Source organism: Salmo salar, chromosome 19 (assembly GCF_965601325.2).
Source record: "Salmo salar chromosome 19, fSalSal1, whole genome shotgun sequence".
NCBI classification, from domain to species: Eukaryota; Metazoa; Chordata; class Actinopteri; order Salmoniformes; family Salmonidae; genus Salmo; species Salmo salar.
Genome location: NC_138309.1, coordinates 79,845,739 through 79,861,986, shown reverse-complemented (window position 1 = coordinate 79,861,986; position 16,248 = coordinate 79,845,739). Strand labels below are relative to the sequence as shown.

Genomic DNA, 16,248 nt, shown 5'->3' with positions numbered 1-16,248 from the left:
GGGTGAGAACAGGGGAGAACGGGTGGGAACAGGGGAGAACGGGTGAGAACAGGGGAGAACGGGTGGGAACAGGGGAGAACGGGTGGGACCAGGGGAGAACGGGTGGGACCAGGGGAGAACGGGTGGGAACAGGGGAGAACGGGTGGGACCAGGGGAGAACGGGTGGGACCAGGGAAGAACGGGTGAGAACAGGGGAGAACGGGTGGGACCAGGGGAGAACGGGTGGGACCAGGGGAGAACGGGTGGGAGCAGGGGAGAACGGGGGAGAACGGGTGGGAACGGGGGAGAACGGGTGGGAACAGGGGAGAACGGGTGAGAACAGGGGAGACGGGTGGGACCAGGGGAGAACGGGTGGGAACAGGGGAGAACGGGTGAGAACAGGGGAGAACGGGTTGGACCAGGGGAGAACGGGTGGGAACAGGGGAGAACGGGTGAGAACGGGTGGGAACAGGGGAGAACGGGGGAGAACGGGTGGGAACAGGGGATTACAGGGGAGAACGGGGGAGAACAGCGGGTTACAGGGGATAACGGGGGGAACAGGTGGGAACAGGGGATTACAGGGGAGAACGGGGGAGAACAGGGGGTTACAGGGGAGAACGGGGGAGAACAGCGGGTTACAGGGGAGAACGGGGGAGCACGGGTGGGAGGGGGTTACAGGGGAGAACGGGGGAGAACGGGTGGGAACAGGGGGTTACAGGGGTGAACGGGGGAGAACAGGGGGTTACAGGAGAGAACGGGGGAGAACGGGTGGGAACAGGGGAGAACGGGGGAGAACGGGTGGGAACAGGGGATTACAGGGGAGAACGGGGGAGAACGGGTTGGAACAGGGGAGAACGGGGGAGAACGGGTGGGAACAGTTGGGAACAGGGGAGAACGGGTGGGAACAGGGGAGAACGGGTGGGACCAGGGGAGAACGGGTGGGAACAGGGGAGAACGGGTGGGAACAGGGGAGAACGGGTGGGAACAGGGGAGAACGGGTGGGAACAGGGGAGAACGGGTGGGAGCAGGGGAGAACGGGTGGGAGCAGGGGAGAACGGGGGAGAACGGGTGGGAACAGGGGAGAACGGGTGGGAACAGGGGAGAACGGGTGAGAACAGGGGAAAACGGGTGGGAACAGGGGAGAACGGGTGGGACCAGGGGAGAACGGGTGGGAACAGGGGAGAACGGGTGGGAACAGGGGAGAACGGGTGGGAACAGGGGAGAACGGGTGAGAACAGGGGAGAACGGGTGGGACCAGGGGAGAACGGGTGGGAACAGGGGAGAACGGGTGAGAACAGGGGAGACGGGTGGGACCAGGGGAGAACGGGTGGGACCAGGTGAGAACGGGTGGGAACAGGGGAGAACGGGTGAGAACAGGGGAGAACGGGTGGGACCAGGGGAGAACGCGTGGGAACAGGGGAGAACGGGTGAGAACAGGGGAGAACGGGTGGGACCAGGGGAGAACGGGTGGGAACAGGGGAGAACGGGTGAGAACAGGGGAGAACGGGTGGGAACAGGGGAGAACGGGTGAGAACAGGGGAGAACGCGTGGGACCAGGGGAGAACGGGTGGGAACAGGGGAGAACGGGTGAGAACAGGGGAGAACGGGTGGGACCAGGGGAGAACGGGTGGGAACAGGGGAGAACGGGTGAGAACAGGGGAGAACGGGTGGGAACAGGGGAGAACGGGTGGGAACAGGGGAGAACGGGTGGGAACAGTGGAGAACGGGTGAGAACAGGGGAGAACGGGTGAGAACAGGGGAGAACGGGTGAGAACAGGGGAGAACGGGTGGGAACAAAAGCAGAGGTTGCGTTGCCGAGCGAAGATGTCAAAACAACACAATGGGGCGTCTGATAAATTCCTGTGGCGAGTATCAATTCCCTCTTCATACACAGCCTCTATGAGCCATCTAACTGCGGCTACCTCTGTGAGCTGGCCTGAAAAATAAAGGACATTACCCGTGGTCTGGGACTGGTTGATAAAGACGGGGGAGAGGGGGACAGCCCTGGCTACTTTGAGGGGATGAAAAGGCGATGTGAGTGCAGAGCAGCGAGGATAAAACAATGGCTACAAGCTGTAATGAGTCTGAGCGGCATACTGAGGCTTTAGCGACTTCACAGCATGGCTGCTTAGGGAGGTTCTCTTAAGCTTTCATGTAGACTGGGAAATGGTGAAGCTATCAAGCAAATGGCCACATTCAAGACAAATGGTGAACAAAATGGCTCTGTGGAGAATATAAAGTTGCATTGTCGCATCGTTCCAGGGAATTTCAAGGGAAAGTATACCAAATACCAATTCCCTATTCACGCCAGTGGCACTTGTAAGCCAATGACAGGTCTGGGAGGACCTGAGTAAATGTCAATGGTTGTGAAGACCAAATCAAGTGTGATTGACTGACAGACGTCACTGACAGACGTGCAGTGGTATGGCCATTATGACAGATGGGTTCATTGATTGATTGGTGCCTGAGATGTATGTTCAAATGTACTGCCCTCTTGACACCCTATCAGCTGAATTCAACAGCTTAGAGATAGTGACTTCAAAATAGGCTGGACATAGAGACAGAGGGGGACAAGGATAACATGATTTTCTTGTTCATTTAGGTTGAGTCGTTTTTGGTTGATGTCCTGTAGCTAGCTTTATGGTGGCACACTCAATGCTTTCAGGCTAACTTTCCCAACACAAACTCTATGGGAAGAAATGTGACACAATCCTCTTTCATTCCTAAGAGAAATGTTGATGGAACTACGAACCTCCGTCCAGGCTGCGCGACATAATGTAGCGCTTGCTGGTGGAGCGCTCGAAGCGGGGCGCCGGACGGACAATCTGGGAGCTGGCTCGTCGCGTCTGGGCCTGGGTTCTCCCGCTGTATCGGAACTTAGAGCCCAGGTTTAGGAACTTCTTGGGGGGAGTTTCTGGAGACACCAACCTAGAGGACAGAGAGGAATGGTGATTTCAGGAGAACAAGGAGGAGACATGAATCTACCTAGAGGTCAAGAAAGCCACACTATTACAGCAGGGATGGGCAAATGATCCTGGAGGGAAGCAAGGCATGCAGGCTTTTGCTCCAGCCCAGCGTGAAGATAACCAAGACAATATACAATAACTATAAATTTACTTTCAAAACCCTCCACTGAAACGGCAGATGTCTACACGTTGAGGTGGTGGCCCAGGTCTCACCTGAAAAAGGTGTGGTGCTCCACGCAGACCTTCCATAGTCTCTTGGCCGCCCTATGGTTGGGGAGCTTGAACCCGATGGTGCTTTCAAACTGCTCAAACTGACAAAAAAAAAAAAAAAAAAAACACACACACGTCATTCTATGTGATGTCATTCTATGTGATGCCATTCTATGTAATGTCATTCTATGTGATGCCATTCTATGTGATGCCATTCTACGTACATGAAACAGGATAGGGACACTTCTTTCATGTCAGGAGGGCCATACTGACATGCTTACCTCTCCGGGGCGTATTTTGATGTAGAAATTATTCCTTTTATAGGAGATCTTGAGGACCTTGGGCCAGGCGAACCTGTTGATGCGCAGGCGGTCACGGTAGATCAGAAGACCGCTAGAGCACACGCCCAACATGATCTCAACACCCTCGGAATCCTGGGAAGGACCGGCAGGAACACACACCGTGGTCAACAACTTGACACTACTCAAACTATACTTTTTATTTTATTCTTTATTGCAAAATTCCTGAAACCTCTGCAAACTGGTATAAAAAAAAAACTGGGAACTTTGGGAAAGTTTTGGGAATGTTGGTACTCTAACTAGTTTCACATTGAGGTAGCCTGGGTGTCAGTCAGTTTGGGCTTGACTCAACCCACTGGATGTTGTCCTCGGTTTACTGTCTGCAGGGCTAGTCAACTCCATGCCTAAAGGGCCAAAGTGCTCCTGTTTTTCCTAGTAGTTAATTGACTGAATGATGAATGTTACTAATTGACCCAGAGAGTCCAGAGGGGTTTCGGCCCTCCAGGCCTGGCGTTAACCGGTCCTGTTCTACAGAATTCCCACTTTTTACTAGACTCCTATACCAAGCAGAAATAAGAGAGCTTCCTCTTTTATTTCTTATTTCTCGTGTTTTTTTTTATATACTTTTTAAAATATTGAATAATGCACTGTTGGGTAGGGCTTGCAAGTTCAGCATTTAACTGTACTTGTGCATGTAACAAATAAAATGTGAACATGATAACAGGAAAGTAGTTGACTAATGCCAAAACAGACTGAAAACCAGGCTAAAAAAGGTTTCTTGATTGTAAAAAAAAAAAAATGGTTCACAATATCCAGACACCACCACTTTCTCCTACAAAGAAGACAGACGGCCTAAGACAACTGGCAATACAGCAAGCCAATTACAAAGCATTTCTCAATGACCGATTCAAATTAGCTTTGTCTTTTTTTTTAATGAAATGAAAACATCATGAGAGCTGTTGTAATGTCGACGGACATATTTCACCGAAACCAAGAACTCAAGAGAAAATAAATGGCCTTAGATTAACAGAAACCAATTATTTATCCTAAAACTATCTATTTTCACAGCTCCCACTTTCACTAGTGATATGTCTGGCTTTGTAGCCAGGAGCAGGTCTTGGGCTCTTTCTCAATTGCCTAAAAATTCTGTCCTCTCCTCGCCTCTTCTCCTTCATTGCACTGATCTGAAAGAAGTGACCAGGTGAAAGCCAGTCTAATGATGATCTTCCACCATATTGTTTTTACCTGTCACATTCCAATCAGTGCAGATGAAGTTAAGGAGACGAGGGGAGCACAGATTTTGAAGCCAATTTACAGAGCACACTGATGCACTTGTCTTAGCTATGTAAATGTGTACTGAACAAAAATATAAATGCAACATGCAACAATTTTCAAAGATTTTAATGAGTTACAGTTCATAGAAGGAAATCAGTCAACTGAAATTCATTAGGCCCTAATCTATACATTTCACATGACTGGGCAGGGATGCAGCCATGGGAGCCAGGCCCAGCCATTCAGAATGACCCCCCCACCCCCCACACACACAGATATTTTAATGAACATTAAAATATCTGGCAACAGCTCTGTTGGACATTGCTGCAGTCAGCATGCCAATTGCACGCTCCCTCAAAACGTGAGACATCTGTGGCATTGTGTTGTGTGCACATTTTAGAGAGGCCTTGATTTGTCCCCAGCACAAGGTGAACCTGTGTAATAATCATGCTGTTTAATTTGCTTTGTGATATGCCACACCTGTCAGGTGGATGGAATATCTTGGCAAAGGAGAACTGCTGACTAACAGGGATGTAAACATATTTGTGCACAACATAGCGTAGCGTTTATATTTTTGTTCAGTGTAGTTTAGGGTAGTAACGAGCAACACTCAGGTATGTTCAGCTGTGCTGTACTATGAACTGTGTTCCAGTTTCATAGATGCTGAAGGTCTACAATGCAGCAGGGGGCATTTTGACTAAACTTTCATTCGCACACCTAAGTACACTGCAATATGATGGCATTGCAAGGCCAGTGAATGTAATGGTGATGGAGGAGTCTATCACTCATGAGGCAAAGCCTATGACTGCAGTGACATCTACTCTTGTCTAAAATCTAATGCCATGTACCAATAATTTTCACACTAGCATACCACCTGAAATGCATTCCTGATTGCTTCATTCAAGTGGCATGTTAGTGTGGATATTGGAACGTAGCCTATGTGGGGCTAAGATGGCAGATACTAGTCACATGACATCACGATGATGAGGCCTTCCCCAAAAGGTCTTGAAGTCTGCAGATCAACACAGTCGGGGTGTCACAGAGCAGATGGGGGCACAGAGGGGGTCCACAACCTCCTGTGAGTGGATATGAGCACTGGGGCTATGAAGGGTGGGGGGGTGTCCTAAACCTCACAACAGTCACCTAAGAGACTACAACTACAGGCATCCACAATGTCAACTCGAAACTGTGGTGATCCAACCCACAGCTCCAAACGATGGACTCTAACAGTCCATGGTCATGCACAAAGACAGGGGTTTTCAGACAGGGACACATGTAACATACATGTAACTCTACATACACACAAACAAAATGCAAGCCTTACCTCGCCCTTAGCTGGAGACAAGCACTCAAACAGGCTTCCTACCAACTAGGCCATTCAGTAAGAATAAGAAAACACAATCATAGGCTGTTCTGACCAGAGGGAGAGTTTCCATGCTATCAGTGTCATCCCTTATTTGGTTATTAATGAAAATCTTAAGTGCATTAGCGACATGTCATTATTTCATTATTATTATTTTTCAAGACAAAATAATATGCTTACTCTCTTACACATTTGGTGTGAGGAGGTGTTCTGAAACATTTTGGGTTTGAATGGTTTTTCCATCATTGCGTTGGTTCACATGAGGTCAGATGATATAACCCAATCAATAGCTGGGTCAGGCTATACAGTGAGGGAATAAATAATTTGATCCCCTGCTGATTTTGTACGTTTGCCCACTGACAAAGAAAGGATCAGTCTATAATGGTAGGTTTACTTGAACAGTGAGAGACAGAATAACAACAAAAAAATCAAGAAAAACGCATGTCAAAAATGTTATAAATGGATTTGCATTTTAATGAGGGAAATAAGTATTTGACCCCCTCTCAATCAGAAAGATTTCTGGCTCCCAGGTGTCTTTTATACGGGTAACAAGCTGAGATTAGGAGCACACTCTTAAAAGGAGTGCTCCTAATCTCAGTTTGTTACCTGTATAAAAGACACCTGTCCACAGAAGCAATCAATCAATCAGATTCCAAACTCTCCACCATGGCCAAGACCAAAGAGCTCCTCCTCTGACCCAACCAAGCCAAGCCGTACTGCTTCTTGACACACTTAACCCGGAAGCCAGCCGCACCAATGTGTCAGAGGAAACACCGTGCACCTGGCAACCGTGTCAGCGAGCATTGCGCCCAGCCCGCCACAGGAGTTGCTAGTGCATTATGGGAAAGGACATCCCTGCCGGCCAAACCATCCCCTAACCCAGACGACGCTGGGCCAATTGTGCGCCACCCCATGGGTCTCACGGTCATGGCCGGCTGCGACAAGAGTCTGGACTCAAACCCAGAATCTCTAGTGGCACAGCTAGCACTGCAATGCAGTGACTTAGACCACTGCGCCACGCAGGAGACCCCGGGAACAGAAACACAAATATCCAAACAATGTTTCTTTGATGAAGATAAAAATGTGCCATATTTGTCTAAAAAAAAAAAGTTTCTCCTCTCCTATCTTTCCTTGAGTATATTCTACCTGATACTGGTATTTTATCTGACGGTGCCATTTCCATTCAAATCTATGGTATTTTATCTCACTGTGCCATTTCCATTCAAATCTATGTTATTTTATATGACTGTGCCATTTCCATTCAAATCTATGATATTTTATCTGACTGTGTCATTTCCATTCAAATCTATGTTATTTTATATGACTGTGCCATTTCCATTCAAATCTATGTTATTTTATATGACTGTGTCATTTCCATTCAAATCTATGATATTTTATCTGACGGTGGCATTTCCACTCAAATCTATGTTATTTTATATGACGGTGCCATTTCCATTCAAATCTATGATATTTTATCTGACTGTGCCATTTCCATTCAAATCTATGTTATTTTATCTGACTGTGTCATTTCCATTCAAATCTATGTTATTTTATCTGACTGTGTCATTTCCATTCAAATCTATGATATTTTATCTGACTGTGCCATTTCCATTCAAATCTATGTTATTTTATCTGACTGTGTCATTTCCATTCAAATCTATGATATTTTATCTTACTGTCATTTCCATTCAAATCTATGATATTTTATCTTACTGTCATTTCCATTCAAATCTATGATATTTTATCTTACTGTCATTTCCATTCAAATCTATCTTATTTTATCTGACTGTGCCATTATCATTCAAATCTATGTTATTTTATCTGACTGTGTCATTTCCATTCAAATCTATTTTATTTTATCTGACTGTGCCATTTCCATTCAAATCTATATTATTTTATCTGACTGTGCCATTTCCATTCAAATCTATATTATTTTATCTGACTGTGCCATATGCATTCAAATCTATGTCAGTGAATTGGGCCAGTTTTTGATTTACTTGGTTACTTAGATTTGGGTAGTTAGTCCTAAAATGTGATCTCCAGCTGACATTGCAAACAACAGAAACAACCAACATAGTTACAACGGAACAATATTCAACACAAAACAGACATTAGTAAGTAATAGGTAGACCATGTCTAGCGTACACACCTCTGATAGGCTAAATTCAGACCATGTCTAGCGAACACACCTCTGATAGGCTAAATTCATTAATTTGGTAGCAAGGTTAAACTAAACTAAACTTATTTCTCCTAGACCTGGGTTTTTGAGGTGTCACTGAGGCAGTACACAACACCATGGATTGGACCTGAAGTGGGTTTTGAGGTGTCACTGAGAGCAGTACACAACACCATGGATTGGACCTGAAGTGGGTTTTTGAGGTGTCACTGAGAGCAGTACACAACACCATGGATTGGACCTGAAGTGGGTTTTGAGGTGTCACTGAGGCAGTACACAACACCATGGATTGGATCTGAAGTGGGTTTTGAGGTGTCACTGAGGCAGTACACAACACCATGGATTGGACCTGAAGTGGGTTTTGAGGTGTCACTGAGGCAGTACACAACACCATGGATTGGATCTGAGGGTTCAAACAAAAATGATCCAAATGGCTATTGAAGCTGCTGGGGGTCAAAGGACAGGGAACCAGGCAGCATCATGCAGCTGCTGGGGGTCAAAGGACAGGGAACCAGGCAGCATCATGCAGCTGCTGGGGGTCAAAGGACAGGGAACCAGGCAGCATCATGCAGGTCATAACAATAGGGCTTTTTCAATTCATGACAAGTCAGGCATTTTGAAAAGAAACAACAGGGTTGGGGTCAATAACAGGTAGCCTGTTTTGTAAAAGTTGAATTAGGCCACTTTACCTTGGCATGGTGCAGGTCAACTCCGTACATGGACAGCTTCTTCACGTTTTCCAGGAAGTGCATCTCAGCGTCAGCTGGCGTCATTCCTCTGGAGAGATAAAGATACATTTTGTATGAGTTTTTGACAGCTACTTTTGAGACCATGACCTTCTCTTCCATTAGGTCAGACAGACGGACAGACACATGTACAGACCACCAGACTGACTTGTAGTTCTAGAGAGACCGACGAACAGACAACCAGACTGACTTGTAGTTCTAGAGAGACAGACGAACAGACAACCAGACTGACTTGTAGTTCTAGAGAGACAGACGAACAGACAACCAGACTGACTTGTAGTTCTAGACAGACAGATGGACAGACAACCAGACTGACTTCTACACTCTTAGAAAAAAAGGTGTTATCTAGAACCGAAAAGGGCTGTCCCCATAGGAGAACCCTTTGAAGAACCTTTTTGGTATCAGGTAGGACCCTTTTGGTTCCAGCTAGAACCCTTTTGAGTTCCAGTAGAAACCTTTCCATAGAAGGATCTACGTGGAGCCCAAAATAGTTTTACCTGGAACCAAAAAGGGTTCCACCTGGAACCAAAAAGGGTTCTCGTATGGGAACTGATGAAAAACCCTTTCTTCTAAGTGTAGTTCTCAACAGACAGACTAACTTGTAGTTCTTGTGCAGGTCCATGACCTTCTCCTCCAGATCCTTGGTCTGGTTGGGGGCGAAGCGGAACTCGCTGACGTAGTCCGTCCCAGACTCCTCGAGATCGTAGTCCCCCAACTCTGATTGAACCGTGTAGGATCCCAGCACCGTGTGGGTGGCGAAAGAGCATGGCAGACGCCCTGACACCACGTCATCCCTCAACTGGAGGCACAGGTAATATCTGGAAGGGGAGAGAAAGGGATGAGAGGGTGAGGGACAGATAGAGAGGGGTGGGGAAACAGAAAGGAGAGTGAGGGATGGAGTTTGTGTCATGAGGAGAGAAAAAAGTGTGAGAGGAAGGGAGAAAAAAGAGAGAGAAAGAAAGAGAAAGAGGTAATTGGAAATAAAATGCACACAGCACAGTATTTCATTGATAAAAAAAGTTCATTTGTTATTATGCTTATATACACTGAGTATACCAAACATTACAAACACCTTCCTAATATTAAGGTTCTTCCCCCGGCCTCCTGAGTGGTGCAGCGGTCTAAGGCTAGCTGTGCCACTAGAGATTCTGTGTTCGAGTCCAGGCTCTCTCGCAACCGGCCGCAACCAGGAGAGCCATGTGGCGGCACACAATTGGCCCAGCGTCGTCTGGGTTAAGGGAGGGTTTGGCCGGCGGGGATGTCCTTGTCCCATCGCGCACTAGCGACTCCTGTGGCGGGCCGGGCGTAGTGCACGCTGACACAGTTGCCAGGTGCACTATGTTTCCCCCGACACATTGGTGTGGCTGGCTTCTGGGTTGGATGTGCATTGTGTCAAGAAGCAGTGCGGCTTGATTGGATTGTGTTTAGGAGAATGCACGGCTCTCGACCTTTGCCTCTTCAGAGTCCGTACGGGAGTTGCAGCGATAAGACAAGACAGTAACTCCCAATTGGATACCATGAAATTGGGGAGAAAAAGGGGTCAAAATAAATAAATAAACGTTTCATCCCTCCTTTTCCCCTCAGAACAGCCTCAATTCGTCGATTCTACAAGGTGTCGAAAGCGTTCGATAGGGATGCTGGCCCATGTTGACTCCAATGCTTCCCACAGTTGAAACAAGTTGGCTGGATGTCATTTGGGTGCTGGATCATTCTTGTTACACAGGGAAAACTGTTGAGTGTGAAAAACCCAGCAACGTTGCAGTTGTTGACACAAACCGGTGTGACTGGCACCTACTACCATACCCCGTTCAAAGGCACTTTGTCTTGCCCATTCACTCAAGGCTTAAAAATCCTTCTTTAACCTGTTTCCTCCCCTTCATCTACACTGACTGAAGTTCACCTGGATTCACCTGGTCAGTCTATGTCATGGAAAGAGCAAGTGTCCTTAATGTTTTGTATACCCAGTGTATATCCCGAAAGTGGAACTATAGAAAGTGTAACCTTGTAATATCCTCAGACAGCTGGGCAGGATCTGGAGGGTAGAACTTCACATTGAATGAAAAATTCCAGGCGGCTCCTGCAGCGTACAAAAACAAACATTTCATTGAAATGACCATTAAACAGCAGGAAAGATCCCAGATTGTGCCTTTAAGCCTGAGTAACTAGCATGCTGGCTAACTTTCAAACCACGCACAGAAATAACTTTCAAAAACCCATATCTTACACACCTCTGATCTGTTTCTTCATCTCCTTGGATTGGTCTAACCAGTTCTGGTTCAAGAGTTCAAGAGGACAGTGTTAATTCACGTCAAAACATGTTCAAAACACCCCTAATTACAGAGCAAAATCAACAAGACAAATTCTACCTTTTGGTTTTCGATGTCCCGGAATGTGATGCCAAAGTAGTCCTTTTCCAGGAGGTTGAGCTGCTCACACACTTTGTCAAATAACACATGGCCTCTCTCCCGTTTCTGCAGATGGAGACGAAACACTTAGATGAACCTACATTCTACTATTCCTGAAATTATACATTGGACAGATGTATAGTGCGGCATACCATTTTTCGGATCTCAAACCCCTCCTAAATGACATCAGCATCCCATCGCACTAAATTGTGATATATTCCTCCCACCGGTTCGGGAGCTGTTTAATGATGGATAGCACTAAAGAAGAGAATCCACACAACTCAACCATGACTCAACTCTCTACAGCCTGTTAAAAGGGCTCCACTCCCATCATCACACCATTTTGTGTCACATCATGATGAGTGTCCTAATGTCTGCTACCCTGCCTGGCCCTCGCAGGGTGAGATCCAAGGCTCCCTGCCGCCACGATACGTCAACCTGTGAGGCTCCTATTGCTACCTCTAAAGAAGCAACATGCCTTAATGCTACGTAAAAATAGCACAATGAGGTGCTTTTACAGAGCCGTGAAAAAGTATTGCCTCCTTTCTGATTTTCTCTGTTGTTGCATATTTTTGAAACTGAATGTTATCAGATCTTCAACCAAAACCTACTATTAGATAAAGGAACCTGAGTTTACAAATAACCAAAAAAAATGATACTTATTTTAGTTATTTAATTGACTAAGTTATGCAAGACCCAATTCCCCTGTGTGAGAAAGTAATTGCCCCCTTAAAACCTTTAGCTGCAATGACTGCAACCAAATGCTTCCTGTAGTTGTTGATCAGTCTCTCACATCACTGTGGAGGAATTTTGGCCCACTCTCTCATGCAGAACTGCTTTAACTCTGCAACATTTGTGTACTTTTACACCCCAATTTCATGGTATCCAATTGGTAGTAAAAGCCTTGTCCAATCGCTCAGGAGCGGCGAAGGTCGAGAGCTGTGCGTCCTCCGAAACACAACCCAGCCAAGCCGCACTGCTTCTTGACACATGCCCGCTTAACCCAGAAGCTAGCCACACCAATATGTCGGAGGAAACACTGTACACCTGGCGACTGTGTCAGCATGCATTGCACCCGGGCCCACCACAGGAGTCGCTAGTGCGAGTTGGGACAAGAACATCCCTGCCGGCCAAACCCTCCCCTAACCCAGACGACGCCCCATGGATCTCCCGGTCGCGGCCGTCTGGACTGGAACCAGGATCTCTAGTGGCACAGCTAGCACTGCGATGCAGTGTCTTAGAGCTCTACGCCACTTGGGAGGCCTTCATTTGTGTTTTTTTAAGCCTGACCTGCTCATTACAAAGCCTGCCACAACATCTCAATTGGGATTAGGTCTGGACTTTGACTAGGCCATTCCAAAACTTCTAATTTGTTGCTTTTTAACCATTTTCATGTAGACTTGATTGTGTGTTTTGGATCATTGTCTTGCTGCATGACCCAGGTGTGCTTCAGCTTCAGCTCACAGATGGATGACCTGACATTCTTTTGTAGAATTATCTGATACAGAGCAGAATTCATGGTACCTTCTATTAAGTCAAGTCGTCCTGTTCCTGAGTCAGCAAAGCATCCCCAAACCATCACACTACCACCACCACACTTGACCTTCGGTATGAGGTTCTTACTGTGGAATGCAGTGTTTGGTTTTCACAAGACATAAGGGGACCCATCTCGTCCAAAAAGTTGACAAAAAGCACCTGGAAGCACCTGGATGATCATCAAGACTCTCGGACGACATGGGTCCCATTATGTCTGTCGAAAACCAAACACTCTGTTGTCGAAGATAATTTTCCTGCGCCGCAGGAAATTGAAATGAGCTTTGTGATTTACATAAATTCACACAAAAATTCACAATCTCTTGCTCGCTCAAGCACTAAAGCACCAGACAGAATACATTTCCTACTACTGCGACATTCAAATGTACAAAAATGTGCCTGCAATGCAGCCATACACATCAACAACTGTTGTTTTATATAGCTTAATAACACAAGCTATACTGCTCAAAAAAATAAAGGGAACACTTAAACAACACAATGTAACTCCAAGTCAATCACACTTCTGTGAAATCAAACTGTCCACTTAGGAAGCAACACTGATTGACAATAAATTTCACATGCTGTTGTGCAAATGGAATAGACAACATGTGGAAATTATAGGCAATTAGCAAGACACCCCCAATAAAGGAGTGGTTCTGCAGGTGGTGACCACAGACCACTTCTCAGTTCCTATGCTTCCTGGCTGATGTTTTGGTCACTTCTGAATGCTGGCGGTGCTCTCACTCTTGTGGTAGCATGAGACGGAGTCTACAACCCACACAAGTGGCTCAGGTAGTGCAGCTCATCCAGGATGGCACATCAATGCGAGCTGTGGCAGAAAGGTTTGCTGTGTCTGTCAGCGTAGTGTCCAGAGCATGGAGGCGCTACCAGGAGACAGGCCAGTACATCAGGAGACATGGAGGAGGCCGTAGGAGGGCAACAACCCAGCAGCAGGACCGCTACCTCCGCCTTTGTGCAAGGAGGAGCAGGAGGAGCACTGCCAGAGCCCTGCAAAATGACCTCCAGCAGGCCACAAATGTGCATGTGTCTGCTCAAACGGTCAGAAACAGACTCCATGAGGGTGGTATGAGGGCCCGACGTCCACAGGTGGGGGTTGTGCTTACAGCCCAACACCGTGCAGGACGTTTGGCATTTGCCAGAGAACACCAAGATTGGCAAATTCGCCACTGGCGCACTGTGCTCTTCACAGATGAAAGCAGGTTCACACTGAGCATGTGACAGACGTGACAGAGTCTGGAGATGCCGTGGAGAACGTTCTGCTGCCTGCAACATCCTCCAGAATGACCGGTTTGGCGGTGGGTCAGTCATGGTGTGGGGTGGCATTTCTTTGGGGGGCCGCACAGCCCTCCATGTGCCCGCCAGAGGTAGCCTGACTGCCATTAGGTACCGAGATGAGATCCTCAGACCCCTTGTGAGACCATATGCTGGTGCAGTTGGCCCTGGGTTCCTCCTAATGCAAGACAATGCTAGACCTCATGTGGCTGGAGTGTGTCAGCAGTTCCTGCAAGAGAAAGGCATTGATGCTATGGACTGGCCCGCCCGTTCCCCAGACCTGAATCCAATTGAGCACATCTGGGACATCATGTCTCGCTCCATCCACCAACACCACGTTGCACCACAGACTGTCCAGGAGTTGGCGGATGCTTTAGTCCAGGTCTGGGAGGAGATCCCTCAGGAGACCATCTGCCACCTCGTCAGGAGCACTCACAGGCGTTGTAGGGAGGTCATACAGGCACGTGGAGGCCACACACACTACTGAGCCTCATTTTGACTTGTTTTAAGGACATTACATCAAAGTTGGATCAGCCTGTAGTGTGGTTTTCCACTTTAATTTTGAGTGTGACTCCAAATCCAGGCCTCCATGGGTTGATAAATTGGATTTCCATTGATTATTTTTGTGTGATTTCGTTGTCAGCACATTCAACTATGTAAAGAAAAAAGTATTTAATAAGATTATTTAATTCATTCAGATCTAGGATGTGTTATTTTAGTGTTCCCTTTATTTTTTTGAGCAGTGTATATTGGTCTCCATTACGACATACAAGTGTATTCGAAATGCAGACCTAAACTATAGCCCACCGCAGCCTATCAAAATGTATTTCCCGTTAGAAATTCTAAAAAAAAATTGTATATATAATCAAATGCTCCTGCTGCAGGATTATTTTACACCTGCGACGAAACTGGTATGTCCAAATATGTCAACTTAAAACGGAGAAAGATTATGAGGGTTATTTTGTAGAGTGTTTCTGGAGTGAAAAGAAAACAGGAGTTCCAAAAGGGTTCTTTGGCTGTCCCCATAGGGGAACACATTTTGGTTCCAGGTAGAAACCTTTTTCGGTTCTACGTAGAACTCTTTTGTTTTCCACGTAGAACCTTCTGTGGAAAGGGTTCTACATGGAACCAAAAAGGGTTCTTCAAAGGGCTCTCCTATGGGGGCAGCCGAAGAACCCTTTTCGGTTCTAGATAGCACCTTTTTTTCTAAGAGTGTTGCTAGGTTTATTAAAACAGAGACAAACCAAGTCTCTACAGCGTACCGCCACCCCCCATTGGGCTCAGTTAAAGTGTGTCTTGACGTATACTGAGACTGTTGTTACATCTGTCCACAGAATCCGCTAATACTCCGATAACTATCTCTCTCATCACGATCGGAGAGACAAAACTCCTCCAAGAAAAACAAATCTGCTCCTTCTGTTGTCACTTCCTCTGAAAGCGTGCGATCAAAATGAATACTTGAGACGGGCTATACAGAAGTTATGCCATTCAAGCCCACAATAAAGTACAAAACAACTGTGTGTGTGTGTGTGTGTGTGTGTGTGTGTGTGTGTGTGTGTGTGTGTGTGTGTGTGTGTGTGTGTGTGTGTGTGTGTGAGTGTGTGCAGCAAGAAAGATATAGGAGGCAAGAAAATCCCATATTTTTGTAAATGAGGAACATGCTTATGATAGGTCTCAGTGATTTACTGTGAAACACAGTCAAGCCATTTCCCAGGTCGTACGGCCTCTTGGGGAACCTCTTAACCACTGTATCCTCATTAAACGATGACCAGTAATACAGGAACAATCTAAGCTTCAGGTAACTGCCAAAATAAAGGAAACACTTGGGGATACAAAGAATATTGAAAGCAGGCGCTTCCACACAGGTGTGGTTTTTGGAGTTAAATTAAGCAATTAACATCCCATCATGCTTAGAGTCATGTATAAAACGCCCAGTTACCCATTATTTTGGCTACCATGGCTTGACTGTGTTTCACAGTAAATCACTGAGACCTATCATAAGCATG

At 46.5% G+C, this 16,248-nt stretch overlaps 1 protein-coding gene across 7 annotated transcripts in view; it reads right to left on the bottom strand.

Moving 5' to 3' along the window:
• The window catches only part of LOC106579649 (band 4.1-like protein 3), a 112,520-nt gene that overhangs the window by 39,764 nt on the left and 56,508 nt on the right, over positions 1-16,248 (bottom strand). For 5 of the 7 annotated variants that reach the window (XM_045702744.2, XM_045702739.2, XM_045702738.2 and 2 more), the window contains exons 4-12: positions 11,378-11,482; positions 11,240-11,282; positions 11,013-11,088; positions 9,611-9,829; positions 8,955-9,042; positions 6,051-6,095; positions 3,437-3,589; positions 3,159-3,256; positions 2,732-2,907 (exon numbers count right to left, since the gene is read on the bottom strand). In XM_045702744.2, coding sequence (XP_045558700.2) covers positions 2,732-2,907; positions 3,159-3,256; positions 3,437-3,589; positions 6,051-6,095; positions 8,955-9,042; positions 9,611-9,829; positions 11,013-11,088; positions 11,240-11,282; positions 11,378-11,482 — 1,003 coding nt within the window. The remainder of the gene's footprint in view (positions 1-2,731; positions 2,908-3,158; positions 3,257-3,436; positions 3,590-6,050; positions 6,096-8,954; positions 9,043-9,610; positions 9,830-11,012; positions 11,089-11,239; positions 11,283-11,377; positions 11,483-16,248) is intronic. The other 2 variants (XM_045702741.2, XM_045702745.2) reach the window with 1 other exon arrangement.